The following is a 26,997-nucleotide window of genomic DNA, read 5'->3' on the forward strand; positions in this document are numbered from 1 at the left end:
TACTTAAAGGCAGCTGGTTAAGTAATCACCTATTCAAAACAGTTTATCTTCAGTGACATTTCAAAATGCTTCTTAAATCTAATTTAATCTCCACATCAAACAGCAGCTTAACCATCTCATCCTTCCCTTCAACCATGCAAACAGCAAATCAATCAAGGCAGAGTCATTTTGCATCTTTTTCTGTACCAGCATCTCCCTAAGAAAAGCGATGTTTGCACTCTCACTCGCCCATTACAAGGCTGTTTATGCCAGAGGACAGCGCTACACTGATAAAAAGCACAGAAATAATATTATTCACCTTAAGAGTGGAAAAACAAACAGGGAAACAAACTCATTTACTCTTTAAAATATGCCTGGAACAGTTCAAAAGTGCAGTTTGGTCCAGATATACCACTCCACACACTCGTGAAGAGCAGCCATCCTTGGCATAGAACAAGGATGCTGTTCAACTGCAGAGCTAAAAAGCCACACAGACCTTTCTGTCAAAGCCTAATCAGGACCTTGAGAGTGAAATAATTAATACAAACCAAACAGCAGGCATTTCTGAAGCTACAAGGGCGAAGCAGCAGCATCTTCCAGTCTCATGCAAAGTTGCTCACAGGTCAAGAAAGGTGTTAAGAGCCTACAATATTAATTAAGTTAATAGTTTGAGATTTAAGGCGGGACGTCAGACGTGCTTGCTCTATTATAATCGACCTATGTGTGCCTGCTCCAAAATCTCAGAGTAAAATTATGTCAGTTCACATGCAAAGATGTGGGTAATGCATTGTAGATCTCAATCAAGCACCATTTCCCATTCTGCTGGGTCCTTTCCTCCCCAGATGCAACAAAAAGAAGTTGACCTTAAAGCATTATTTTACGTGATCGTCAGTATTTGATCCTACATAAAAGGTAATCATCAGGAATACCAGAAGCTCGTGTTTAAATTAATGTCCTGCTCTGTCACACAGTGGTCTTATTTTCTCATTAGCAAGATAAATGTGCACCAAATCTTTCTCCTCCAATCTTAGAATCACAGAACCATTTGAGCTGGAAGGGACCCTTAAAGATCATCTACTCCAACTCCCCTACCGTGAACAGGGACATCTACAGCTTGTTACAGCTACTTTAAACTAAAAGGGGTTATAGGTCCTTAGTTACTGCAAAGAAATTAAAGTACACACACAAGCCAAGCTGCTCCTCCACTCTTCTTCTGTCTTGAGAATGACAATTCCATTTACCAACATTTTTAATGTATTTTCTGCCCTATGGGCTTGCCATGCCCATTCTCTAGATCTTTCCCCCCCGTCCCCATTTCTTTCACACACAGCACTGGTGGTAAATCCTTTCTGTATCTCCTTGCGAATGCTCCAGTAGGGTTCATAAAGTGCTACAACATAAATCTCCGGCAAAGGCACAGTCTCCTTCATTATTCATTGATAAGCCCCCAAACAGATACTCCAAGCACATCTGTAGAAGACTTTTGTTTTTATCTCACCCTTAAATGTACAGAATGCTATTCTATATACATGCTTTTTGTGTTCTGGTTTTAATGTGTTTCTTTTAATACTGGGTTGCCCTTCCAAAACACCTTCCAGCAAAGAATTGAGCAGTACCTTCAGAAAACTTTCCCCCTAAACAAAACTTTTCCCAAGAAAGTACAGGTATAATATAAGAGCTGAAACAACAGATCCTATCAGAAATTCATGTATTTTGGTACCTGCCTCAAGGAGCTATGGAGAAGCTGCAGAACTCAAAAAATAGAAAGAGAACCTACATGAAAATGGCTCAGTTTTTAGGAGTTTTTAAAACCCTAAAACAGAGGGGTCTCATTCTCCTTAAATATTTACCATCATAGTTGTTTATATTCTTTGGTGTCACAGAGTCACCGTTTGTGATACTTTGTGCTTGGATGAAGAGTTTCTCACATTGACAGGCATCTTGAGATTTCAATGAGCAACTGTGGACCCACCAAACCAAACAACTCCCTAACAGTTATATCCCAAAGCATGAAAACTAAGCTATCCATGTGGCTTTAATTTAGCCCGTGTGAATCTAAAGCTTTGTGTTTTAAGGGGTCTCACGTGTGGAAGCAAGGGAAAAAACAAGGTGCCCATAAACACGCTGAAGGTTTTCCATCTATTTCCTGACCCTCTCTGCACCATGTCATCTTGCTCCTTCTTGATGCTTGAAGGTAAAATCTTGCAGCTTTTACAGCTCCTACATCAGGTAGTCTATTAGGAAAAAATTCTACTCAGAAAGAGGAGTGAGGTATTGCAACAGGCTGCCCAGGGCAGCAGTGGAGTCACCACCCCTGAAGGTGTTCAAGAACCATGGAGATGTGGCCCTGAGGGATATGGTTAGTGGGCATGGCGGTGGTGGATCGATGGCTGGACTAGAAGATCCTGGAGATGTTTTTCAACTACAATGATCCTACGATTCTTTATCACCACTTTTGTGATCACAGCCACCCTTGTCATCATCAGGATGAGCTGGTGATCTTGTGCTAGGTTACTGCTTGCCCTCCCTGTGATTCCACAATGAAAAGGCACCAAAATCCCCAGTACTGACCTTCTGCCAACTGTTCTGACACTCATCTTGAACTGGTGATAACCACACTTGCACAGAAAATGAGCTAAAGAAATGAATTTGTGGTGTCTCCAAGTACCAGTAGGCATTTTACTTTAACTTTGATACAGCTAGGACTGAAAACATCCTCCTTAAAAAAATGCAAAGCTTGCCAGAGCATCCAAATGAAGTATTAGTTTCAGGATACCCCTAAAGCACTGAAGTCTAAATATTAGTTATTGTGTATATTAAAAAAAAGAAAAAAAAAAAAAAAAAGCTGCAAAAGAGCTTCTTTATTAGAGCACACTGACCTTCATTCCTTTATTTTTAATGATAGCACCTCCCAGTCCAGTGATGCTCATTTCTCCTCCCAGAAGATACAGCCAATATCCTGATCTGTTTTTCTATCATCTAAATCCTGGTGCTTGAGCAGTCTGGGAAACCTTTACACATCACAGCTCAGTACCCAGCACTGCAATATGGAAACTCTGGTTTGGTCCCAAGTTTGCAGTAATTGCCACATTATTTCTTGGATCCTGTATAACCAAGTTCCATACGTGGCTTTTACTGCAAAGCCTTTCATCCACAGCTAGATGTTTTTATAAACCATGGATGAGATAAAACTGATCTTGGCCACTGGGGGTCATTAAAAGGCCTGATAGAGCCTCCTCTCAGGAATCGAGATCTCCCTCATACTGGAATCTCACATCTTTATTCTTCAGTTTTTCAGGACCTCTGTATTACAATCTGATAGAACCATCAGCCACTGAATCACTTTCATTTTCCTGCTCTCTACAGAGATTCCTCTTTTCCGGCTTAACTTACGAGATTCAATGCATTGACTTCAGTTGCTGATTAAAACCCAAATACCATCCTAGGCAATTCCAAATCCAAACCCTTCTGCTGACTTCATGGCCAAATTGCCATCTACCTGAAAATTTCAGACCTACCAAGCTTGTCCATATATATGGACGCAACTACAGTGATGAGCAGAGCAAACTGAGACTTCTGTATTGCTTCTCCCAGAGAAGTGAAGTTAACCTTCTTAACCCTCCCCTTTTCCACGCTGACAAAGCAAGATGCACAAGACCATGCTTTATTTGTTGAATACCTGTAATTTGTTGAATTACCCTGTAAACCATGGCCATGGACTACATGTGAAATCGCAAGTCAATGAACTAGGCAGTAAACTCTACATTTAGCATTTCTTGTGAGTTTCATGAGAAATAATTACAACTTTTGGCTAAGATGACTCTCTGGAAGACAGCAATAGCCAAATCACAGAATCAGAGAATCATTTAAGTTGAAAGGGATCCTTATAGGTCATCTAGTCCAACTATCCTCTCATGAACAGGCACATCTACAGCTACATCACGGTGCTCAGAGCCCCATCCAGCCTGACCTTGAACATCTCCAAGGATGAGACATCCACCTCCCTGGGCAACCAGTACCTCACCACCCTTATTGTAAAAAATCTTTTTCTTTATATCCAGCCTAAATCTCCCCTCTTTTATCCTTCAGCTGGTTAGACAAAGAATAAAATCTCCCATGCTAAAACGTATCTCAAAAGAAGACCAAGAACACACATCTCCTTATGGCAAAATCTTCAAGGGATGGCCCTAATATATTCCCACACAAGGTGTAACATGGAACAACACATCTAAGCCTACAAACAATGGTCCCCATCTTGGGTTAGAAGATGAAATGGTCTGATGAACATGACTGTTCATTTCAGTGCAGGGAAGTGTTTGTTTTGGAGGTCAAGGACATCACTACCCACCCCTCCTGTACAGCTTAAGCTCGGAGACGGAGCTCACTCCAGGAAAATGGAGATTAATGGTTGGGTTTGAGCACAAAGTCTTCCTGCAGTGCACACCAACAGGGAGGCAAACATAAATATGCTTGTGCCAAAGTGTGAGAAGTATTTATACAGCACTGTAAAACAATGTCATTGCCTTTGCTTGGGGAAGCCAGGCCAAGAAAAGCAGCACGGGCAAGTGAGGAGAAAGCTTGAGAGAACAGGGAGAAAATAATAGAACAGTATTTTAAATAAATTAAAGTAGATGGTTTGGGAAGAAAATAAATAAATAAAACCACAAAGCTGAGTCCCTGCTGTGCCTAAAATGATGGCTATGGAGGGAGGTGGGGGGATTTTTAGAAATGGGAAACAGATAGATGGCAAATCAAGCACAAGACCTATCTTTTCTCGCCAGAAGCATGCTAGCTTTGTATTTAGCCAAGAAGAGGAATTCACAGCAAGCTATGGAAGCGCTGGTCTAGCAGCCGAGGAGAAAGATCCCCTGCTGCCAGCAGGGAATCCCTTCTGCCTAACTCACAGCCACCCTGATGCAAATGTCAAGGAGGAGAGAAGACACTGGGAGTACTCAGAAGGCTATTGATTATTGCAGAGAGGCACTGTCCCTGAATACTGTGATGCTGAAATGCTGGCCTGCTCCTTGTCTCGTCCTGGCTCAGCTTTGAGGAGGCTTGAGATGGGCCTGGAAGAAGTAAAATGCTATAGCAAAGCAGAGATGGACCAAAGAACAGAATATGTTCAACCAGGCATCCTCTGGATGCAAAAAATTCAGAACTCTGATCTCTGGCAACTTAAAGCTCCCTGACAGAAACATTTTTTTTTGCAACAGTGGCAGTTTTCTTATTAATCATGTACATAGGCATGTTTTTTTCTCACTTTCAGGATAATAACAAGGCTTGGTTTCTTCTTCTCCAACACCAGTGAGCAGTAAGTGTGAAAACAACACGAAGAAAAGAAAATCCCTGCGAAAATACTAAAATCCTGTTAACAAACCCAGCATTAAAAAGAAAAATGAATAAACACACTTTGTTTTAACAGAAGGACTTTAAAAGCAGAGGTGTGAAATAACAGTAAAACTTAAAACTCCAAATTATATTTCAAAAGCATACTTGCATATATGCATACACACACAATACATGTATGGTTCTTACATGTATACGTACATATATGAACATATATAAGGGATATGCATGTATACATATGTATATATAAATATATATACAGCCAACTTCTATACAGTTAAAACCTTTTTTTTTTTTCATTATTAGATCCAAGTTTGATATTGCCTGTGTGTTGTTCAAAGGCACAATCAGGTTAATGTCTGTTTGGTAAAGCAGTGCAGTAAGAGAGGCAGATCATTCCTCCTTTCAAACCTGCTCAATCTTTCCCAGTACCTGAAATAAATCTGAAATACTGACTACTACAGGACCACAATAAATTATTTTTTTGCACCATTTTGTCATAAACTCAAATTCTTTGCAAACTGTACCTCATGGAAAAATCCTCTTTATAAATCTATGCTTCCTAACTTTATACAGAAGTGAAAAACAACTATGATTAAAAAAGAGGTGGGAGGGAGCGAGGAGTGAGGGAAAGCAATATACAGAAGTCTCGTCTTGCTCGGCTCATCACCGCAGTTGCCCCCATATATGTGGACAAGTAGAATTTACAGAATCACTGAATCATTTGTGTTGCAGGGCCCTCTCAAGGTCATAAAGCCCAACCTCCAAGTATTGTTGAGTCTGAAATTTTCAGACAGCCAGGATTGACGATCCTTGTTCAAAACCTCTTATTTTGGGAACAGGATTCCCAATGGTCTTGCCTAAGCGTAGCTTCATACACAACAGATCCATTTCCTACATAAGTGAACTGCCACCTGCTAATCCCAAACCAAAAAGTTGGTTTTATGACTTTTAAAAATCTTCCTCATATAACTTTTACTCCCTCTACTTCAGCAGCTGCATCTGTATTTCTGTGTCTGTATCGTTATTAGAAGAGGAGAAGCCAAAGATGCTAAATAGCATTTCATGCAGCGTGACCAGTCAGCTCTTCAGTCCACTTCTGCTGTTCACTTAGAAACTGAACAAAGTATTTTGGAACAAAATAAAATTCCAAACCCAATCAAACCACATCAGTGCACATGTCTGCTCAACAGGCATTTGTATCCACATGTACAGGAAGATCTTTGCCTCTCTGGAAACCCACAGACAAATCTCCCAGGGTGAAGCTTTCAAACCAATGAATGGTCAAATCACAGAAACATTTCTGTGCTCTGAATCTCATTTCAGCATCAAGTGAATTAGGAGCTCTCAGTTCTGACTGGTGATAAACTGGTTGGTTGAAGGACTATATTACAAGAGATCCTTAGAAGCCTTCCAGAGCACAAATGGGCCCTGAACTATCCATTCCCACATCCCTCTCTGCATTATCAGGTACCTGCAGACCTGTGAAATGTGACCTTTAAAACATTTCTGAAAATGGGATATAGGTTTTAGAAATATCACTGTGAATATTTTAAAGGGGTTCACCTTTGGACTGGTACTCTTTAACATCTTTATCAATGACACAGATGATAGGATGAAGTGTACCCATAGCAAGTTTGCTGATGATACCAAGCTGAGTGGTACAGATGATATCACAGAAGGAAGGGATGCCATCAAGAGTGAGCTGGACAGGCTTTAAATGGGGGCCCATGTCAACCTAATGAGGTTCAACAAAAACAAGTGCAAAGTGTTGCATTCAGACTGGGACAATCCCAGTTATAAGTACAGGCCTGGGAGAAGAATTCCTTGACAGAAGCCTTGTTGATAAGGACTTATGGGTCCTGGTAAATGAAAGACTTAACACAAGCCAGCAGTGTTCACTTGCAGACAACAGTAACAAGGGGAGATTTAGATTAGAGATGGTGGTAAGGTGCTTGCATAGGCTACCAAGAGATGCTATGGGTACCTCATCCTTGGAAGTGCTCAATGCCAGGCTGGATGGGGCCATGGGCAACCTGATATAGTGCTTCATCTAGTAGACCTAGATGATCTTTGAGGTTCTTTTCAACCCAAACCACTCAGTGACTCTGTGACTCTAAATGAGTACCACAGTCCCAACCCAAAACACAAGAATTATCATACTACTTGTATATTAGGATATTAGGAAAAATTCTCAGAAGGAGTGGTAATGCATTGGCACAGGCTGCCCAGGGAGGTGGTGGAGTCACTGTCCCTGGAGGTGTTCAAGAAACATGGAGATATGGCGCTGAGGGACATGGTTTAGTGGGCATGGTGGTGATGGGTTGACAGTTGGACCAGATGATTTTAGATGTCTTTTCCAACCTTAATTACTCTTTGATTCTATGATTTTGCTTTCTAGGCCCTTCATCATCTTTACTGCTCTCCTTTGGATGCATTCTAAGAGTTTTATGTTCTCACATTGTGAAACCCAAAGGACACCCCAAAGCCTACCTCCTGCTCACCCCATACATTTCAAAGGTGATCTTCTTGCTGCCACATCTGAGTCCCACCTGCTTTGAAAGCAGCTGGGTGCATTATTTCCAAGACGTTCAACCAAGTTATCACTACATGAGGCTGGATTCACATCAGCACATCAGTTCGGTCACTCTTTAGGTGTGTTTTAAGTTCAAAGCGGATGGTGGTTGTCACCTGGGAATGATGCTGTGTGCTGCCAAGTGGAGATGTGACACACTGTGCTGGCCACTGTTCTGCTGGCCATCTGGTGAGATGGCAGCATGCCCGGCTGCTCGACACACAGGTCCTTCCCAGGGACAAAAGGATCAAGTTTTTCAGATAGAATCAGCTTGGCTAAAACTTAAAACAGTAACTTTGCCCAAGGAAGCTCTTCTGTCGTTTGGAAGAATTAAGGACATTTCCCTGGGCCACCAGAAAGAAGTCTTTCTATCCATCTTCAGAGTGGATAACTCACTTAACATTGGTTAAAATTGCAAAAACTCTTGAAAAAGAAGTGTCAGTCTGACCCTGATCTTCCTATAATGTGAAAATACAGGAATGGGAGGGAGGGAGGAAGAGAGGGAGGAAGGGAGGGAGGAAGGGAGGAAGGGAGGGAGGGAGGAGGGAAGGAAGGAAGGGAGGAGGGAAGGAAGGAAGGGAGGAAGGAAGGAAGGAAGGGAGGAAGGAAGGAAGGAAGGAAGGAAGGGAGGAAGGGAGGGAGGAAGGGAGGGAGGAAGGGAGGGAGGAAGGGAGGGAGGAAGGGAGGGAGGAAGGGAGGGAGGAAGGGAGGAAGGAAGGAAGGAAGGAAGGAAGGAAGGAAGGGAGGAAGGGAGGAAGGGAGGAGGGAAGGGAGGAGGGAAGGGAGGAAGGAAGGAGGGAAGGGAGGAAGGAAGGAGGGAAGGGAGGAGGGAGGGAGGAAGGAAGGAAGGAAGGAAGGAAGGAAGGAAGGAAGGAAGGAAGGAAGGAAGGAAGGGAGGAGGGAAGGGAGGAGGGAAGGGAGGAAGGAAGGGAGGAAGGGAGGAAGGGAGGGAGGAAGGAAGGAAGGGAGGAAGGGAGGAAGGGAGGAAGGGAGGAAGGGAGGAAGGGAGGGAGGAAGGAAGGAAGGGAGGAAGGGAGGAAGGGAGGAAGGGAGGAAGGGAGGAAGGGAGGAAGGGAGGAAGGGAGGAAGGGAGGAAGGAAGGAAGGAAGGAAGGAAGGAAGGAAGGAAGGAAGGAAGGAAGGAAGGAAGGAAGGAAGGAAGGAAGGAAGGAAGGAAGGAAGGAAGGAAGGAAGGAAGGAAGGAAGGAAAAATATTCAGGGCAAGAAAGCATGTGCATTGCAGAAACGGATTGAAACCACTGAATGAAATGTATGTACTGCTTGGAATGTCACACCAGAAGGTTGTGAAAGACAGACACTGCACTTCGTAGCTTAAAAACACATTACAAAAAGTATCACTACGGTTCTACAAGAGTGCCTTCATAGAATCATAGAATGGCTTAACTTGGAAGGGATCTTAAAGATAGATCATCAAGCTCCAATCCCCTGTCATGGATAGGTTTGCCAACCACTACATTTGCAACCCTGCCCAAGGCAGAGGGGTTGGACCTCGATGCAAAACATAAGAGGATTGGCTGAGGTCTGTTGTTTTGGTATGCCTTCAAGACTGGTTCTCCAGCTCTGAAGGCCATGTGTGCTGAATGGCACCACCTGCCCTACTTTATCCTCCAACTGCTTCATTTCCAATACAGTCAAGGAAAGAAGTTTAAGGGAAGTTACAGCATCTGTGATGACAATCCATAGCAAACTGCAACAGCTATATGAAAGAAGTCCCACTTCAAGTGCCTATCCAGACAAAGAAACCATCTGGGAATAAGGGAGAAGAGCATTAATGGAAGATGATAGCTGCTAAGAGCTGCTAACCATTTGTGCTAAGAGATGAGAAAATAAATCCACATAACAGACTTAGTGTGACAAAGAACAGGGAGAACATCCCAGAACTATCTTTTATTTTTAGCAAGCTGCTGGCAACTTAAGTTATAATAATAAAGTTAAGTATGGTCATGCTAATGTGGGTTTATCCGAACTACAGACATGCTAACACTGAGACAGTAGAATGCTGGAAAAGGAATTACATGTGATTAAGAAAACAGATTCATAAAATATGAATTGGGGCATAAAGCAGGATTTCTGGGGTGGTTCTTGGAAGCCACTAGGAGGTTTTTTCTCCAAGACAGTGTCCTAAAGATGTCTTCTTGCTCCCTCTCGGAAACTCTACTCTTTCCCCAAGATGAGAAGCTAGAGTGTAGGAAAGCAGTATCTGCTACCAAGTTTGTCTATTCAAATACTTCATTTAAAAATTAAAAATAAATATCCATCTTGTTGGGTTTTTACTGTGCAAATCCAAGTAGCAAAGCTTGTGTACTCTTCTGAGGGATGAGTTCAGGACAGACGCAGCACAGCCAGCAGTAGATGACAGCAAGCCCTCTGAATCACAGAATAAACAACTGCAGTTGCTGAAGCCATTCTTGCAAAAGCCATCTCTGTTTTAAGGGGATAACCAAGATTTTACTGCAACTCCGGACTAGTGAGATGAAAAGAGGAAAATCTGCAATCCAGCATTTGCAAAATATTACAGCATGCACTACCAGCTTAGGAAAGATTCCCCATATCTTGTATGCTAGCACTGTAGAGCTAACTCATTTTTTCAGCTCTTGGATTGAAAATAAGTAGATTTCATTCACACCTTATAGAGTAACCAGAAGGACAAGCCTTCATGGTGTCTTCTGAAGCAGAATTAAATTTCAGGCCACCTGAAATAACCCTGTGCTAGGACAACTGTGGAATTCTGGAAAGCTGGAGAGGTGAGAAGTTGGGGCTGTCTGAATCAGAAAGCACAGATCTTCTTCAAGGTACAACTACACAAAGCAGCATTCATCAAGTGGCAATCCTGGCACTTAGCTCAGGAGATTCAACAGCACAAAGGGTGAGCAAGAGGACAGTGGTCAAGTTCCTGAGGAAATACAAGCCAGTGAGCCTCACCTCTGTGCCTGGGACAATTATGGAGTGGATCCTCCTGGAAGAGATGCTAAGGCACATATAAGAAAGCACCCTAATCTGGTGGCTTCTGTGATGGAGTGACTGCATTGGTGAACCAAGAAGGGGCAACTGGCATAGTCTACCAACTTGTGCAAGGCCTCTGACATGGTCCCAAACACACCACATCCTTATCTCCAAGTTGGAGAGATATGGATTTGAAGGCTGGACTATTTGGTGGATGAAGAATTCGTTGAAGTCATAGCCAAAGGATGGTTATCAATGGCTCTACACCCAGATGGAGGCGAGTGATGAACGGTGTCCCCCAGGGGTCCACCTTGGGACCAGTGATCTGTAACACCTTTATCAATGACAAAGTTAGTGGGATCAAGCATACCCTCAAAAGGTTTGCTGACGACATCAAGCTGAGTGGTGCAGTTGAAGGAAAGGATGTCATCCAGAGGGAGCTGGACAGGCTCAAAAGATGAGCCTATGTCAAGCAAAGCTAATTGAAAGGAGTTGCACTTGGGTTGAGGCAGTCCCAGATATGAGAAGTCATTGAGAGCAGCCCTGTGGAGAAGGGCCCTGATGAATAAAAAGCTGGACACAAGCAAGCAGTGTGAGCTCACAGCCTGGAAGGCCAACAGTATCCTACCAAAAGAAGACTGGCCAGTAGGGAAAAGGAGGTTATTGTCCCCTGCTGTTCTCCCCTGGTGAGGCCCCATCTGTACTATCAAAGTACTGTGTCCAAGTCTGGGGACCCTAGCACAAGGACAATGTAAAGCCTAGAGGAGGGCCATGAGAATCATTAGAGGACTAGAGTACCTCTCCTATGAAGACAGGCTCAAGGAATTGGTTGCTTGTGAAGCTTGGAGAAGGCACTGCACCTCACTGCAGCCTTTCAATATTGGAAGGGAGCTTATAAGAAGGAGAAGGACCAAATTTTTACCCTTTTACTCAAGGGGTGTGAGGCACTGGCACAGGCTGCCAAAGCAGCTCTGGATATTCATCCCTGGAGGTGTTCAAGACCAGGTTGGATGGTCTGGGCAGCCTGATTTAATGAGTGGCAGCCAGCCCAGGGCAGGGTGGTTGGAACTAGATGATATTTAACATCCCCTCCAACCTAAACCATTCTCTGATTCTATGATTCTGTGATTTACATTTGCAACCAATTTTATACTGTTTTTCTAGCTAAGTTCTTTGTTTTTAGTCATTTATGTATAAATCAGCAGGGTTTTGGTTTATTCCTCCTTTTACACCCTCTCTTCTCTATGTTAAGATCAACAAGCAAATGGGAAATTGGTTTTATCTATTACAACCACTTGCAAACCTCAAAATCACCTCTGCAAGGTGATTCTTCCACCCTTCTATAACCACCCACATGATTGGCACTACATTCAGCAGCAACTGCAGCTACTAAAGGTGCTCGTGAATCCCAATCAAAAATACCCAAGTCTAACAAATTCAGTACACGCATGGAAACTACAACAGATATAAAGAACGCAGTAATACTATTTGATAGAGAAAATACTCAGTCACAAAACACCATTTTTCAACATAGTCACCACCATTAGAAATTCATTTTTGCCACCAATAAACAAGAGCTTACATGCCACATTTGTAAAAATCAGCAGCAGCAGAGGTGACCCACAGTTTCACAGCTGCTATGAAGGTGTTGTTGCTAGAAAAAAGTTGCCAACACAGTCCATCTTTCATCAGCATGAACAGATAGAAGCCAGTAAGTGTCAAATCTGAACTATACAACGGTAGGACAGTCCAGCCAAGATTGGCAATGTGCTCCACTGTCTTAAAATTGATATGGGGCTTGGTGTTAATGTGTTTCAAGAGAAAGTTTGCCTTCTTCTCTGGTCTGACTCTGGAAGTGTGAGCCTCCAGCTCAGCCAGCATCACGATGTAGTTAGCAGTCAGAGTTGATGGGGTGTCCAGGTTTCAGGAAATCTAGAAGGATCAGCTCTTTTCTATCACACAAGACAGTGTACATCATTTTACGCTCCGAGGGCTACATCTTAAACTTTTTCTTTGATGGGGAATTCACATGTCACCATCCCATGGACTGCCATTTTGATTCTGGCTTGTAGTGGTGACACCACATCTCATCACCAGTAATGATGCAGTCCAGGAAACAGTAACCTTCTGACTCATGCTGGTTCAACAAGTTCTGACAACTTTGTGAATGGTGTTCCTTCTGTTCCTGTGTGAGTATTCGTGGGACCAACACGGTGCAAACTGCAATATTCCAAAGTTGCCCCCAATGTTTCCAATGCATTTAAGCCAATATTCAGCTCCGTTCACAGTTCCCTAGTCATAATCCACCAATTCACGTGCATGAGCTGATCAAGGCACTCTTCATTTAGTGGTGTGACAGCTGTGCATGGCCATCTGGAACATAACTTGTCTTTTGAATTGCTGTCACCACTGCTGAAACGCACCACCCACCACCTCACTATGCTCACTGTTTGCTCTCCATAAATGTTCAGCACGCATCAATGGATGTCAGTGGGTGCCATTACTTCTGCTTGGAGGAATTCAGTGATGCACCTTTGCCTCATACGCACTTCCAAGTCAGACATTGTTCTGTCAGTCTGCCCCTCTGCTGCCGTCTGTCACATCAAAATGCCATGGAATATCATTGGGAAGGTCCAGCCTCTACTGCAATTCCACCACTGTCTGCCTCTGATGTTGTAGGCCAACGTAATATCACAGAATCATAGAATCGTTTGAGTTGGAAGGAACTTTTAAAGGCCATCTGGACCAACCACCCAACAATGAACAGGGACACCCACATCTCCACCAAGTGTTCCTTTCCCAGTTCCATCTTTCTTCTAAATGTACCCCATCCATTTTCAAACAGGCCCTTGAGGGCTTGGTGCTGTGCTGCATCATAACAAAACAGGAGGCATTACTTTCAGAGCAGGCTTCGTACATCCTACTATCTAATTTAAAATCCCTCCTTGCTCCTAAGAGCTTTCCATCCATGCTTAATCACCCTAATCTCCAGGCTAGCTGCTTACATCTTCCTCGCTGCTGAACTTTCATCCCTGCCCACTTCTAGCTGCCAGCATCTGTCTCCAAGCAAACGTCAGCCTGGGAGACAGTTAGCAATGACATCTCCGGAGTGACAGCACAGATAAAAGCTCTATTCTTCCCTTTCTGTTCAGCTCAACTTCTTTTTGTGTCGCATACATGTTTGTGTCAGCTGTGTCCACCCCTCATAATGGATAACAGTGAGTTGGTGTAATTCCTGCAGATAAATACACTCTTACACGTAGGTTCCAGAACAGCAATCCACCAGTATGCTATTTCAGCACCTACATAAATCTCTGCTCTCCATTTTGCTGGCAGGAGCAAATATTATAAACTCCACTTGGGGCTTCAAAGAGTGAAAAGAAAAAGCATATATACACAGAGGATGCTTAATTATGTTCTAACAGATTAGGCCAGACATATTCTCCATCCTTGAGATTTTAATTAATTAGATAATATGAGGAAGCAGAAGGGTAATGGGAGAAGAATACTGGGAAGTTGAGAGATTTGCACAAGGCAGTGGCAGACTATAACAAGTTGACCCCTTTTCTAGTGAAATTGTCATCAAATGCAGACAGACATATATACAACATCATTGAAGGGATCCTACTGTTGCATACAACTGAATTCCAACCACTGTCCTGCTTCAAGTAGACTTACTTGTAAGCATGGTGTAAGAAAAATGGTTTCTCATCCAAGCATCTGATACTGCCAAGAAATGAAATCAGATGCAAAGCACAAGGTGAAAACACATGGGTATCCCAGAAAATGCAAAGAAGTCTTGCAGTGCTTGTAAGAATTTAGTCTTATAGACAAGCAGTCACATAAAGCTTGTTGGTCTTTGCTTTAGAACCTTTTCCACTCTGCTATCCTACATAAAGAAGTGCTTTCAGCAGACTGTGAAAGCTGGCAAACATACAGTCATAAAATCACAGAACCATTACATCTGAAAAAGACCACTAAGATCATCTGTTCCAACCACCAACCCATCCCCACCATGCCCACTAAACCACGTCCCTCAGTGTCACATCTCCACATTTCCTGAACACCTCCAGGGACAGTGACTCCATCACATCCCTGGGAAACATAAATTGGATTGAACTGACAAGATTAGAGAAATCCCAGGGGCATCAATGCCTTCTCCGGGTCTAAACAGCTTCAACAAGAACTGCTACAAACTTTCTTTAAGTGACAGTTGAGAGTGGTTCATTGTAGGGAATGCAAGCTTTTGATAAAAGTTTTCTTTGTTCTCAAATGAGACAAGGAAAAGTCATTGGTTCCTGCCTCTGTCAGAGTAAACAGAAGAAAAAGCACTAAGGTACATCAATTTCACTGGCAAGGGGAATGGAACTAGATGACCTTTTAGGTCTCTTCCAACTCAAGCCATTCTAGGATGCTATGATTCTCTGCTCCAAGGGGTTAAAGCATCGTCCTGGAAAGACATCCCAGGAGGACAATGTCAGGTTGGGTGTTTATGGCCATGTACACACTAAGGGAACTACCAGCACTGAACCAGGCTCTGAACACCCTAATTTAGCTGTGTTCACTTCAGTAGAGTAGCAAGAGATGATCTTTAAGGGTCCCTTTGAACTCAAATTACTTCCACGATTCACCAGATTCTGTATTCTCTCTTAAGGTACCTAAACCCATATGGATGAATACATTGAGGGGAGAAGATCATCTTCTGCTCCTTCTAATTTGCCCGTAATCAAGTGGAAAATAGAGCAAGCTTTTCTGAGAGGATGAGATGTTTAAATGCATTTCCAGCTGAATGCTGCCTGAGGACAAGACAGTGTGTTTGTTTTCTGGTTTTCCACTGAAGATTAGGAGCACTGGCATTATTCTTACCTGGTTACAATAAAATGGTCTGGAATGATGAAAACTAGTAAACAAAAAAAAAAAAAAAAACTAGAGAAAAATAAATAAAGTTTATTTTTGCCTGAGAGTTTTTTTTTTCTGTTCTGTTGTTGTAGCTGTTCTGGTGGGTTGTTTTTTTAAGTGTTATGATGTGGGTCAGCTTACCCCCAAGTATTTCATTAATAGACTTACTTACTCTAATAGTGTTTTCTGTTTTCATTAGTTATATAAATAAAGGCATAACCACTTAACTTCCCCCAAAATACTGAGATTAGAGCAAAACATTTATTATAATGTTAAAATTGCCTGGAGGGGTAGGGCAGAGGTTTTCAGAACTAACAGTTTCAAAGTTAATTCATGCATCAAAGTCAATTCTCTTGGCAATTCCTTTTGCTATAAAGCATACTGTACATTATTCTTTAATGTATTTTTGTATGTTCATGCTTATTAACTCATTAAGTCATTGCTAAGATCTTTAAGAACTGGATGTAAAACAGAATTTCCTCAAACTAAAATAAACTTATCATGCTGGAAGTCTTGCACAATAACAAAAGAACAGTATAGAGCAACTCCCCTGTAGATGCCATAAGAAGATTTTCAGCTGTCTAGTGGGAGAGATCAGTGTAGGATTTTTAGTATTGTTGGACCAGCACTTTATTTCAGGCTAATTAATGCCTTGATTAATATGACACTTGAGTCCTCTACCTGCGTTCCAGTAAATTCAAGAAAATAAGACAGGACCCAAGATGTGAAAATCAGTCATTAACATTCACGCAAACTTTTTACAGGAAATTTGAAAGCCACTTTATTCCTAGTGCTGTATAAAATGAAGAAGTACAACCTACTTTACAGACCAGGTGGAAATACTTGTGAATTACCTATGAAAGGCAGATGAAAGCTGCTACAGATAGAAGCACTTGAACTCTATCCTTCCACTCTACACTTGATGGGCCTCTATCCCAAATGTGTACTTTATTTACTACTGAACGTGACCATACACAATGCAATCATTCAGAATGAAAGGCTTTAATTTGAGGGGGGAAAACACACACACACACACACACACAAAAAAAAAAAACCCTTAATGTGCATAGTAGCTCTAAATTTTTGAGTCTCTCTAAGTTATTCTGTTCTTACTTTCTTCTATAACTCTTGACTCTTTCTTTCTTCATATAATGCTGTATACTAAGGAAGCTCAAGCTCATGGTTGGGCTCCTCCAGGGGGAACAGTTGCCATGATCCAATTTAGAGCATCTTCCACACTGTCTCCATAGCTCAGTACTTTGCAACAACAAAGAGTTTCAGTGTTCCTTAAACAAAGCATTGCAAGTATTGAAAGTCCCTTGGGAAGTTAATGCTAAAACACAGCAGCACTCAGGTCTCAATAAAGCAAAAGCATTAACCACCTGCTTAATGTTTATTAACCTATGGAGACTCCTTGTGTATTTAGGAGTTGGTTAAGTGTTTCAGTGCACTCCAAGATCAAGATGCAAAGCTGGTGGTGGATTCCTTCCCATGCTTTGCCATCAGTCCTGGATCTAAAACTGGAGGCAGTACAGGACTATGTAGTGATCAGGCCATAATGCTGGGTTGTACACCAGGATTTTCCTGATTTTCTTTTTTAAGACTGATGAGAGCATCTCCCACCCATGTATTATTTGAACTCAGAGAATCACAGAATGGCCTGGGTTAGAAGGGACCTCAAGAATCATCAAGCTCCAACCCCCCCGCCACAGGCAGGGCCACCAACCTCCATATTTAATACTAGACCAGGCTGCCCAGGGCCCCATCCAACCTGACCTTGAACACCTCCAGGGACGGGGCATCCACAGCCTCTCTGGGCAGCCTGTTACAGCACCTCACCACTCTCATAGTAAAGAACATCCCCCCGACATCCAACCTAAATCTTCCCACCCTCAACTTAAAACCATTTCCCCTTGTCCTGCTGTTATATACCCTTGTAGGTTCCCTTTAGGTATTGAAATGCTGCCATTAGGTCACTCTGCAGCCTTCTTTTCTCCAGGCTGAACAAGCCCAGCTCCCTCAGCCTGTCTACATAGGGGAGGTGCTCCAGCCCCCTGATCATCTTTGTGGCCCTTCTCTGGACCCTCTCCAACAGCCCTCTGTCTTTCTTGTACAGGGGGCTCCAGGCCTGGATGCAGTATTCCAGATGGGGCCACACAAGAGCAGAATAGAGAGGGACAATCACCTCCCTGTCCCTGCTGGCCACCCCTCTTCTGATGGAGCCCAGGATATCATTTGCTTCCTGAGCTGCAAGAGCACACTGCTGGCTCATGTTAAGTTTTTCATCCATCAGGACCCCCCTGTCCTTCTCTGCAGGGCTGCTCTCAAGGACTGCTCCTCCCAATCTGTACTCTTCGATTTCATAGAATCGTAGAAAAGTCCGAGTTGGAAGGGATGCTTAAAGGTCATCCAGTCCAATTCCCCTGCAATGAACAGGGACACCTACAGCTACATCAGGGTGGTCAGAGCCCTGTCCAGTCTGATCCTGAATGCCTCCATGGACAAGGTATCCCCCACATCTCTGGGCAACCTGTTCCAGTGCCTCATCACCCGCACTGTATACTTATAGCCAATATAAATCTCCTCGTTCAGTTTGAAATCATTTCCCCTTGTCCCTTTCACCACACTGAAGGCAACAATGAAACTTAAGATGCATTTTTAAGTAAGAAACACTTTCCAAAACTGCTAGGAGAGCAAAATAGGTTTAGAGAGACACAGAGAGGACCGGAGGACAGCCCAACCACTACAGGGAAGAGCAAAGAAAATTACAGACCTAATTTGTGGGAAAATATTAGCTCAAGTTATATAACAATCAATTGCAAAGTATCAAAATGATAATTAGGAGATAAATACAGAGCAAACGCTGCCAAGCTGCACAGACCAATCTGATTTCGTTCTTTGACAAGACAAGCCAACCTAGCAAAGGCACAGAAAGCTGCACGTGCTACTTACCTTGAGAACAACCCTGGTCAGTGTCCCATGTAATATGTTCATGAGCAACCAAAGGAAAAACAGTACAGATGAAGTCACAGGAAAATGAAGAAGTGAACTAATGCTCCCTTGAGAATACCTAGAAACATTACACCTATGGAATATGAAATGACTTGTTCAAATCTGGTTCGTACTGTCCAGGGCACAGTAAGGTTAATAAAAGCAGTGTTTAAAAATTCTTGGCTTGTGGCAGTTTAATTCAAGCTATTTGAATTCCCTGACCTCTATGACTCCCTGCGTACATCAAATTTTGTTCATTCTCCCCACAAAAATCCTATTTTTAGGAGGATAGGTCTTACACAGCAGAGGGTGCATGGTGCATGCTTACGAATTCAGGGTTTAATTCCTTCTGCTGTGTAGCATTTGGTCTCCATTTATTTCTGACATTTCACACTACTTAAAATCTTTTTCTTTTTTTTTCTCCATTCTCAGGTTTTTCTTCAAAAAAAGCAATTTTCTGCTAACTTTCTGCTATTTTCCAGCTTCTCCATGTAATGCCAATACACAGCCAACAGGGAAATAGGGGAATGTTTGTTTTTTTCATGGGTTTTTGGGAACAGAACAAGGAGCAAATGTAGATGCTGCTCCTCCACCTAACTTACAACTGCAGAGAAGCACATGGATGACACGTTCGCTTGCTGTGAACATACAAACCTGCTATGCTCCAAGTAACCCTAGTGGTCTCCTTCAGAAACCTTTGAGATTGTCTGCCTCTGAGATTCTAGGGTAAGCTGGGGCTACCACTTGTAACTTCCCTGCCAGTTCATTATCAAAAGCTGTTGAAGTGGCTCCCGAGGGCCATGAGGATGCTCAGAGGACTAGTGCACAAAGAAAGGCTGATGGAATTGGGCTTGCTCAGCCTGGAGGAGAGGAAACTCCAAGAAGATATCATTGCATCCTTCCAGTACTTGAAGGGAAATTATAAGAAGGAGAAGAACTGACTTTTTACATGGTCTGATTGTGACAGGACAAAGGGGAATGACATTAAACTAAAAGAGGTAAATTTTAGGTTAGATGTTAGGAAGACATGTTTTAGTCAGAGGGTGGTGAGGCACTGGCAGAGGCTGCCCAGAGAAGCTGTGGATACCTCATCCCTTGGAGGTGTTCAAGACCAGGTTGGATGGAGCCCTGGGCAGCCTGATCTATTGGGTGGCAGCCAGCCCAGGGCAGGGTGGTTGGAACTAGATGATATTTAAGGTCCTTTCCAACCTCAGCCATTTTATAATTCTTTGATATGATTACATCAAATGCTATTAAGCAGCAGCATCCTCATCTCTTCTATTGTTGGAAGATCCCAGGGTTTTCTGTTGGATACCTGGATGTTACTGCTGGACCACATGCTATAGTATTCATACGCAAGGATGCTAGTATATTTTATTTATTTGTTTACTAGATACAGTAAAAAGAAGGTTTCAGAGCACAGACAGACGTGTCCATCAAGGTCTGCCCCTCTGAGCAGACATATATACAGCGGCAGGAAGGCCATGCTCTTTTGTTCCAGCCATACCATGAGGTAATATAGAGAGTAGTTTTTCTTAGCAAGGCAGTTATCTGCCTTTTGGAAGCAGGAGGCAGAAGATGAGCTCTATGCTGACACTTTCCTGACAATTAATGACAATGACTGGGGATACTGCAATATCAGACACTTGGCACGTGTTACGCAGTCTGCCATGGCGAAGGGGCATGGTGAATTTGTTACATGCAGGTTCAGATGGATCGTCCCTGATTTCAACACACAAAAACGTGAAAATCTCCTCCAACTTGCTCTTGGCCAAGGCAAACAGGCTCCCTTCACTTTTCAGGAATGCCTTTCCGAGACTGTATATAGTAAAATGACAAAGCCTTGCAATCCTTTCAGTACTGAAATCAATCGAAGGGTCCAAGTTTGGGCCAAGAGAACTTTTGCTATCTGGGAAAATTGGCCCTGGAGGACCAGGAATACTTGCCCAATGCAACCTCACCCAAAATCATGTATGAATGCAGGGGGAGTTTCTCACCTCTGATACACAGAACTCTGGGCAGCTGAAATGGTCTCAAGACCATTGTCTTGAAAAATCTGATGTTCCTACGTCAGCTGCTTTTTGCAATCCACTGAGGGTAGGTTCAACTTTACACAGTAACTGCCAAATGACAGGCAAGCTGGGCATGGTGTGGCCCCTCTTCAAATATTTAGAAACCACAAGCATCTTGAATTATCTTGCATTAAAAAAACTGAGCGTTTTGTACATCACTGTAAGCATTCATACTTCTTATTTTTAAACAAAAACCACAACGCACTGACATCCCTCATCTATCTATTCCTCATTTTGATTCTTTTTTCGTATGGCTCTATCACTATGCTCAAGTAAACTCATTCTTCCTTCCTTTTATGCCTTTAATTTTGCCTCATAGAATAGCCTAAAAACTACTATTTAAAACCAAACAGTCAATTCCAAAATTCAGACTTAATTCAGTATATTCCCCCTGTTCAAAGAAAAAAAAAAAAAAAAAGAAAAAAAAAAAAAGATAATTGCACCCAAACTCACAAGAAAACAGAAAACCGTGAGAAAACTTAACGCTTCTTTTATAGTTTCATCCAGGGGGAACAGCTATTTGCAAAACAACAGAACATTTCCCAGAGAACATTTGGAACCCTGACAACTTGGAAACAAAGTCAGGCTGCCTTAATGAACAGCCCAGTTGAATCCAAAGGCAGTGTAAGAGAACTGTGATGTTTCTTCTAGATGCACAGCAATAAAGCAGACCTGCCCATGCTACAATGTCCCCTTGATGATTCTGTGAAGGTCTGAACCCCCAGAAGTGCCTTCACCAGAACTACTGCAGCCTCACCCTGTGGTACAAGCCAGATCCAGTCTCAAAACTAAATGCAAAAATATGTTTCAGCTCTCAAGGCTTGCTGAAAGTAAGGCTATGTTAAGCCACATATGGTCCTACAGCAACTCCCCATGTGTACCAGACCTGGTGCACATCTGGGCAGCTGGAGACTGAGCTTTACCATGCCTATATAGGCTGGCACCAGCCCTCTCAAACAGTACCTCAGAGCTGGGCAGAATAAGAAATATCTTCCATCAGCATGCATGAGCCAGCCCTGCATCAACGTTTCATATATACAGGTTGACATCTAGATGATTTTCTTTTTCTGCTTTAGTGTTTCTAGAGTCCTTTGGGGGAAGAAGGGAGCAGCTAAGGGAACTACATCTGGTGTTCACTTAAAAACATCCCACAAAACCAGAATATGCAGTCATTTGCAAACCATTCCACTGTTGACGGTTTCAACATTCCCTGAGCAAATTTTTATCCCCGAGTGCCATGTTAAAGCATATTCTGAAGATTAAAGCAGCCTTCCCAGCAGTTAGGTTGTGCCTTGTAGAATCACTATTCTCTTCCCTTTGCACCTCTTCCCATTTAATCCCATCATGAGAGCACCTACAATTAGCCAGAGTAACAATTTAGACCAACTTCTTGCTGATGAGATAGAAGAGAGTTATAGAGTGTTACAAGCAGGTCTAGAAACTGAACCAAATTTCTTCTCCAGGTCAGCCAACATACCTCCAAAATCCTCATCACTGCTCCTCTTCCATGGCCATTGGCAAGACACATTCAGACCTCAAAGTTGAGCATGGTAAGATGTGATGACTCATCATACAAATCAAATCCAACAAATGTTTGGGTTCCACCTTTGAAAATCTCTATCAAAACCACTTCTGAGGTAGCTTGATATTTATACAACAGCCACACTGAACTTCATTCAGTAAAAAACTCAGTAAAATCTCATTCCCCAGAACGTCAGGTGGAATAAATTACTACATGGCATAAATACTTTACCAAGAGGTTGATAGCCTTGTCTCGAAGGGCCTCCAAATGGGTTCCTCCCAAATCCACTCCCATCAATGGATCCATAAGACATTTTCTAAATAGCAGTGGATGCAGGATTGTACTTTAAACCTAAGAAAATAAACAGAGAAAAAGATATATAGAACACTGTTAAATGTCAGCTAAATCTCACAACTAGGGGGTAAGGAGGGAAGGCAAATGGAAAAATAAGTGAAAAAAAAAAAGTCCTAAGTACAAACTTCAGTATGGACAAAACAAAAACACTAAAATCCAAATCTCCTGGACTACAGATGATCCTGGGGGCAACCAATTCATCTGACCCCCCTGCATCTTACTTCCTCCAGTAATAAGTGGCAACCATTGCTCTGTTTCAGCTATGGCAAGACTTTAATTCCTTGATGTTTATGACATGCCTTGAGACCTTAAGGTGGTAGGCAAGAAATAGGCACTCGATCAAAAAAGGTAATGCTGTCTTCTGGAACACTACTGCTACAGAGCTGGTGAGGAGTCTATCCATCATACAAGAGCCTTGACAAACCCTGAAGAGACCGTTTGCTTCTATACCATAAGCCTCTGAAGTAGCAGAAGCAGCAGACTGAAATCACTGCAGCAATGGCAGAGAAAGACTTCTTCCCCTATCCCACCACACACCTCAAACACCCCATGGCTCATCAGTGTAGCCCCAGGGCTTTGGTATTAAATGCAGTCCAGCTCTAAATCACAAAAATGCCCCAAAGAGAAAACCATGAGGCAGAAGGCAGGCACTTATTCACTAAAATAGGGAGAAGACGACACTGCTCACTGGGTAGCTGTTCATTAAGCTGTTCACCATTCTCCCTTAATTGGGATACACACATAATTGGCATCTGAGAGTGCAGATACCTCTTCAACACGAATCCTACATTTTGGGTAAACAGTTTTCAATCAGAAAATAAAGGAATGAAGAGTAAAAGTTAAGAGAAACCATCTGCAAACCATGGGTTTCCAAGACACTAAATAATATAACAGCTGGATCACATCAAGTAGGTAAAGCCATCTTGCAGAAGTATAATCCATCATGTCTTGATATAAGTTCTTCATAAACCCTAAATGAAATAGATGGAGATACACTTGTGGAGGCTGATGGACTGGGGAACAAATCCTGTCTCTCCCAGGTCTCATGCAACTCAAGGACTATCAAGACCCTTATCTTCTGCCTTGGAAAATTAGGGCACATGGAAGACAGAGAAAAAACTTCTGGGCAGGGATAAGGAGTTTTAAATCTCAGTGTGGTTACAGATTAAAACCACAGTAAGCAGGGATTCTGAACGATCCAACAGCTGGAAAACTGCCTCGATACATAGATTGATCCTGATCCATTTCTCCTTTTTGCAGCTGGGCAACTGAAGACATACGCTGCATTGGCTTCCCAAAAGCCACATACAACAAACATGAAGAAGCAGAAGTCTACATCACGCTTTTGAGATGACTCGATTACAACTGGGCAAGAATTTCTCTGGCAAACAGTGAATGTGTCTATTTTTTTTCCCCAGCAGAGTGGTGTGAAAGGGGAGAGGAGAAAGGTATTTAGAACACTCCAAATGCTTCATGTTCATTTTTCATTTTCAAAGCACATTTCCATTTTAAACTTTTTCTCCTATTCAAGGAGAAAAAAAAAAAAGAAGGAAAGAATTAAAAACAAAATATTTTGTTTTTGTTTAACCAACTGTTTTAGAATCAACCACCTCCCACCCCAACCTACTAAGCCACTGAAATATCCCTTATTCACGCAGCTCCAGAACCACACTCCTACCATGTAGTAATGTGGTTACATGGAAATGTGAGAGCAGATTTGTATACCTTTCCTTTGATAGACATTAAAAGCATTTACCTCCCCATCCCCATGTCACCTCCCAATCCTTTTGTCTGCTGCTCCTCAGGGAGGCTTGTCCAACTTGCTGTGACAGGCAAGTGACTTGCTGTGAAGGCAGTTCATGCAAATTGGAACAAGCATTGTCTAACATATTACATACAGAAAAAAGGAAACAATAAGAGATCTGATCACAACTTTTTCCTATAACCTACAATGGAATGCAAGAACAACCATTCCTCCATTCCCATGTCTGACCGAAAGAGCAATCATCCTTTCAAGAGTGTATATTCTTATTTTAATGACATGCAATTACTTTTTGCTGTTGGTGTCCCATGAAGAAAAATAATATAGTTAGAAAATTAATAGGATCTAGGATCTTAAGGAAAGAGTTGGTCTGTGTTTCATGATTTAGAGAAACTATCAGTCAGCAGGCAAAATTATTTAAACAGTTCCCCTACACATTCCAGTAAAGGGACATTCAGAGGGCCAACATCAGTAACTAGGGGAAAACCACTGGAAGAAACTCACTCAAAGCAACTGAAGGTAAAAAACAGAACAGCCAGCATGCGTATGGCAAAAAGTCGTATCAGACCAATGTGCATGTCCCTCTACAACAAGTTAGCAGTCAGTAGAGTTAGCAGAAAACCAGCAAATATTATTATGTAATAACAACAACAGATTCCTTGCATGGCAGAAGAAACTGACTGGAGATGCAGGTGCGTATTTTCATTATAAAATCAATTCCAGTGGACTGCTATCATAACTAAATTAGAGATTGTGTGGGCTCCACCAATCCTCGCTCTGTCCATTTGTATTTTCAGTAGTGAAATGGCTAATGGAACAGGGATTAGCCTCATTAGAAAAACACATGACATGACATAATAGAGGACAGCTTCACCACTCAGAACAATCCTAATAAACCAGAAATGATGCCTGAAAAACAAAATAAAACACTACATAATTTATGTCAGCTACAATCTTCTACAATCTTCTAGACAGGTGAATTAAACCTTTTACTTAACACCATACTGCACAGTCCTCAGCTGTAGGCAAAAAGCTCCAGTAAACATTTTCTAGAGGCAGAAGAGAGTCTAGAGTGAGCTTGGAGAATAATGGCAGGTTAAGAAAATGTGACCTGCACAGAAAAAAATTAAGTAAATGGAGTTGCTTTGCCTATGGAATGGAAGACAGATGGTTAACAGGAGCCTTCAAATCTGCAAAGTTGTGGTCAATACCTGGGGAGTAAAATACTCTCCTCATTTGTATTGGATAAAAGAAAGGAAAAACTCTCAAAAAGCAGAAAAGATGAACTGTGGAATTGGGAAAGCCTATGAGGAAGGAACAGGCAATGCAGGGAATATCTTACTTACGGAGGTTCATGACCAGTCAACTCTGATCAGGAATTATATACATATAGATGAGCCCTCAAAGTATATCAGAAGAAATACAAAAAAAGAAAGAAAAAAGAAAATAAAAACGATAAGAAATAAAAAGTAGGTTAGAAAATCAGTAAATCAGATTATTATTTGCTTTGAACCATCTTTAACATACACAGAGGCCTTAGGGTGGGTAGGAGAAGATGGATCTCTTAGCAAGCTGTAGCTTCCCCACTTCATCCTAGAAGCAAAAAGCTGAGCTTCCCAGTTTGCTGTTGCCTTCTCATATTAGTCATTGGGTGGATGAGTTTACAGATGTGTTACTAATGAGGACCTGCACAGGCACAATATATTGGTTTTAGTCTATTTGTTGCATGAAGAGTGAGTATGGGCAGTGCGCACCCAGAAGTAGATCACACTAATGGATGCAGACCACAATTATCTCCTTTTGGGGTATATTCATGAGTCCTTTCTTCCTAAGAATAGATGGGTCCCTGCTCTTACAGCTGGGGGAACTCCAAGCAGGAGGATACATAATTTCTTACCCAGTCACACTAAATGATGTCAATACAGATAATAGACGTAAATACGTGTTTCAATTATTTTCCTCCTCACCTTTTGTACAAGCTTCCAACACCTAAAACATGCAGTATGCAGGACCCTCATCTTTAAAGGATGTCACCTTTATAGCTATGAAGAAAACCCTGAATGTGTCAAATCTGGATCCTCAAAGCCCAAGAGAAAAGGCCCACTGTCACTTATTATTTCTGACAGCACGCATTGAAATGCCTCCTCCCCAGGCAATAACATTTCCTTCTCCTTTACAGATTAAGCTGCCAGTGCTCAGCCTATCTCCAAGTAGATAGATCCTTTGGTGTCTTTTTTGGAAGCATCAAGCAGTAACTGTGGTTGGAAGGAAGTTCCTGGAGACCATCTGGCCAACCACCCTGCCCAAAGTAGGGTCAGCTACAGCAGGTTGCTCAAGCCAATAGGACAGGACAAGAGGGAATGGCCTCAAGCTGAGCCAGGGGAGGTTCAAGTTGGATATCAGGAAAAACTTATTCTCTGAAAGTGATCAGGCACTGGAACAGGCTATCCACGAAGATGGTGGAGTCACAGTCCTGGACATGTTCAAGAAACATGGACATGTATCATGGAGAGCATGGTTTAATGGGCATGGTG

General features: G+C 42.3%; 1 protein-coding gene across 15 annotated transcripts in view; it reads right to left on the reverse strand.

Annotated features, from left to right (window-relative positions):
- Window positions 1-26,997, reverse strand: part of TSNARE1 (t-SNARE domain containing 1) — a 483,485-nt gene that overhangs the window by 357,065 nt on the left and 99,423 nt on the right. For all 15 annotated transcript variants that reach the window (XR_005856948.2, XR_005856943.2, XR_003074075.3 and 12 more), the window contains one exon: window positions 22,579-22,698. Coding sequence is in view for 11 of the 15 variants with exons in the window: in XM_046931132.1 (XP_046787088.1) it covers window positions 22,579-22,660 (82 nt within the window). In the remaining 4 variants the exon portion in view is untranslated. The remainder of the gene's footprint in view (window positions 1-22,578; window positions 22,699-26,997) is intronic.

The sequence above is a fragment of the Gallus gallus genome, chromosome 2 (genome assembly GCF_016699485.2).
Source record: "Gallus gallus isolate bGalGal1 chromosome 2, bGalGal1.mat.broiler.GRCg7b, whole genome shotgun sequence".
NCBI classification, from domain to species: Eukaryota; Metazoa; Chordata; class Aves; order Galliformes; family Phasianidae; genus Gallus; species Gallus gallus.